Raw genomic sequence first — 3,621 nt, forward strand, 5'->3', positions numbered from 1 at the left:
TGACACAGAAAAGTTGAGAAAACCAAAACATAACTAGTCTTGACACAAAGAAGTTGATGAAACCAAAACATAACTAGTCTTGACACAAAGAAGTTGAGAAAACCAAAACATAACTAGTCTTGACACAAGAAGTTGCCAAAACATAACTAGTCTTGACACAGAAAAGTTGAGAAAACCAAAACATAACTAGTCTTGACACAAAGAAGTTGATGAAACCAAAACATAACTAGTCTTGACACAAAGAAGTTGATGAAACCAAAACATAACTAGTCTTGATACAAAGAAGTTGAGAAAACATAACTAGTCTTGACACAAAGAATTTGAGAAAACATAACTAGTCTTGACACAAAGAAGTTGAGAAAACGTAAACAGAATTAGCCATTTTTAGTTTAGTTTATTTCAAATCCAAGTAGAAAAAAAAGAAAGTTCAAGGTATTATCTTGTCTTAATTCACATTCAAACCTATGTGATATTAACCAAATGTTTCACACTAGATTTTGTTGTCCTTGTGTGGGAGATGTTAACTAATAATAAAGAAGTGACTACTCCTATATATTAAGTTAAAGAATATGGAACATTTTTTCATATTTGCTTTTGTTCCAGCTATCCTTGTGTATCGAGTGATGCGGAATGAGAGAAAAAAAATTCTAAAACTGATCCATGCAGGATTACACACACTGGCATTTATCTTCGTAGTTGTGGCACTTAAGGCAGTGTTTGATTCCCACAACTTGGCTGCGAATCCCATCCCCAACATGTACTCTCTTCACAGCTGGCTAGGCTTAGCCGCTGTTGTTCTATTTAGTTTACAGGTGAGCAATTAAAATGCTGGTTGTTTACAAATGTATTACCAAAGTATAAGGACATTCTTGGTGCATTCAAGCCACAAAAAATATTTGTGTCTGGGTTATTTTAGTCATTACTTAAAATTTCTGTTTTCATATTTGTTATTGTCTAGTCTATTTGTGAAAGCTAATGTCAGTATTATAACTTTTAGTTGCATAAGTTTTTATTTACATTCCAGTGTAATTATTATAAAAGGCAAATTTCATGATATATTTATCAGATTTTTATTACTTGATTATATACAATAGAAAGGTGATTAAAATATCTTTTAGCAAAATTAATTTTAACACAATACCAATAAACAGGCACAGTTTTATATATTTGTTATAATTTATTCATACTATGTGCAATAACACATTTTCAATGGAAGTTTCCAGAACTTGATCTGTCTGCAAACTTCAACCTGACCCTAATATGTTGTAAAAATATAAAGGAGCATGACAGCAGAAAAACTGCTTTATTTTACCCATCCATAACTAGTAAATAATACGTATGTATTCAGACACATTTTGGTACTTAATTTTAGTTAGAGATTTCCCGGCAAACCTGATATAAAGAGAATGTAATCTTGCTGTTGTCCTCTAGCTTGGGCAAAGGCTACATACAACAATGATTGTTGTGTTGGATTTATACTTACTTGGCCCTATTTCTATGTCATGATCTTTAGGATTGATGTCATGTTCATTTCAAGGGATGGTACAGAAACTTGTACAAATTAGTATGTGTTGGAAATCAATCTTCCTTGAATATTTATAATAGGAAGAATTATTAACATAAGTAATAAAGGAGTGTGGGATACCACAGTGGAAATTTTTTCTCCCTCGAAAGTATATTCTCTTCATAAGTTTGCTTTCTCTCTCTTCATCTTGTTCAATTATTTTATTCTTCTGTATATGCAGCCAGAAAATTCATACAATAAACTTAGAAACTGACCACTGTTCGTAAAGATTCCTGTATTTATGTATAAAAAAAATTAATTTTATTAATACATTTATATTTGATTTTCCGTCTTTGTAATTATTCCCCATGTAACATTTCTGACATCTGCTGTAATGTAGATACTTATAACTCACAGCTGGACATTGTGGTACCTGAATACCACAAAAATAGCTATTACTATACAAAAACAAGAACAGTTTATTTAATGAAATTTTTCTTCCTACATCCATTTATAATGTTTGACAATGTTGTGATTAAAGACTTTCATTAAATTCTTTGATTAATTACATATTGTTATTTAAACAGAATTGCTTTATAACTTACCAATAATTGATCTTTTAATTTTTCTTTAGTTTGTATGTGGCTTTGTGTCATACTTGTTTCCTGGAGTCAGTCAATACTGGAGAGCTTGGTACCTTCCTGTTCACGTATACTTTGGAGTTGTTATCTATGTACTGGGAATCGGAGCTTGTTTGATGGGAATTACAGAGAAACTGATATTCTCCTTGTGAGTAGACACTAGGATGTATTGACCATGAATTAAATAAGTGATAATTCTTTGAATACATAGACTGTATTTTGTGGACGTTTCTTGCCTTGACTTGGCATTAGAGGATGCTTTGGACAGCTGTACAGAAGCCCTCGTCATTTCTGGAAAAGTCCACAAGGTATAGTTTGGATGTTGAAGACATTATACTTTAAATTATTTCATATCTAAAAACCTCTGCTTCTTGTGAGTGGCTATAAGATTGTTATAGAACATCAGTGACTTCTGGTTTTGAATTAGATTCTAAACTTCGTGTACATGAATTAAAGACTTTATTTAAACTTTTTTTCTAGAAAATCAGACTACAAGGATTTGCCTGGAACAGCTGTTTTAGGAAACATCCTCGGTGTAGTGCTAGTTTGCTTTGGAATCTTGATTGTCTACCTTGTGACTACCCCCCAGTTTAAACGTCAGTCGTTACCAGAAGAAGAAAATCTTCAACTGACACCACATTCTCCTATCAACTAATCCTGTTCTATAACTTCCCATTCTCCTGTTAACTAATCCAGTTCTATAACTTCCCATTCTCCTGTTAACTAATCCAGTTCTATAACTTCCCATTCTCCTGTTAACTAATCCAGTTCTATAACTTCCCATTCTCCTGTTAACTAATCCTGTTCTCTAACTTCCCATTCTCCTGTTAACTAATCCTGTTCTCTAACTTCCCATTCTCCTGTTAACTAATCCTGTCCTCTAACTTCCCATTCTCCTGTTAACTAATCCTGTCCTCTAACTTCCCATTCTCCTGTTAACTAATCCTGTCCTCTAACTTCCCATTCTCCTGTTAACTAATCCAGTTCTATAACTTCCCATTCTCCTGTTAACTAATCCTGTTCTATAACTTCCCATTCTCCTGTTAACTAATCCTGTTCTATAACTTCCCATTCTCCTGTTAACTAATCCTGTCCTCTAACTTCCCATTCTCCTGTTAACTAATCCTGTCCTCTAACTTCCCATTCTCCTGTTAACTAATCCTGTCCTCTAACTTCCCATTCTCCTGTTAACTAATCCAGTTCTATAACTTCCCATTCTCCTGTTAACTAATCCAGTTCTATAACTTCCCATTCTCCTCCCAGCTAATCCAGTTCTATAACTTCCCATTCTCCTGTTAACTAATCCAGTTCTATAACTTCCCATTCTCCTGTTAACTAATCCTGTTCTCTAACTTCCCATTCTCCTGTTAACTAATCCTGTCCTCTAACTTCCCATTCTCCTGTTAACTAATCCAGTTCTATAACTTCCCATTCTCCTGTTAACTAATCCAGTTCTATAACTTCCCATTCTCCTGT

The 3,621-nt window shown here is 33.5% G+C and overlaps 1 protein-coding gene across 5 annotated transcripts in view; it reads left to right on the plus strand.

The window, feature by feature from the left end:
* LOC106472809 (cytochrome b561-like) overlaps window positions 1–3,621 on the plus strand; it is a 39,064-nt gene that overhangs the window by 30,923 nt on the left and 4,520 nt on the right. For 4 of the 5 annotated variants that reach the window (XM_013933476.2, XM_022401351.1, XM_013933475.2 and 1 more), the window contains 3 exons: window positions 604–812; window positions 2,139–2,293; window positions 2,626–2,841. In XM_013933476.2, the coding sequence (XP_013788930.1) occupies window positions 604–812; window positions 2,139–2,293; window positions 2,626–2,800 (539 nt within the window). In that variant the 3' untranslated portion in view covers window positions 2,801–2,841. The remainder of the gene's footprint in view (window positions 1–603; window positions 813–2,138; window positions 2,294–2,625; window positions 2,842–3,621) is intronic. The other variant, XM_022401352.1, reaches the window with a different exon arrangement.

The sequence above is a fragment of the Limulus polyphemus genome, unplaced genomic scaffold, assembly GCF_000517525.1.
Source record: "Limulus polyphemus unplaced genomic scaffold, Limulus_polyphemus-2.1.2 Scaffold5631, whole genome shotgun sequence".
Lineage (NCBI taxonomy): Eukaryota > Metazoa > Arthropoda > Merostomata > Xiphosura > Limulidae > Limulus > Limulus polyphemus.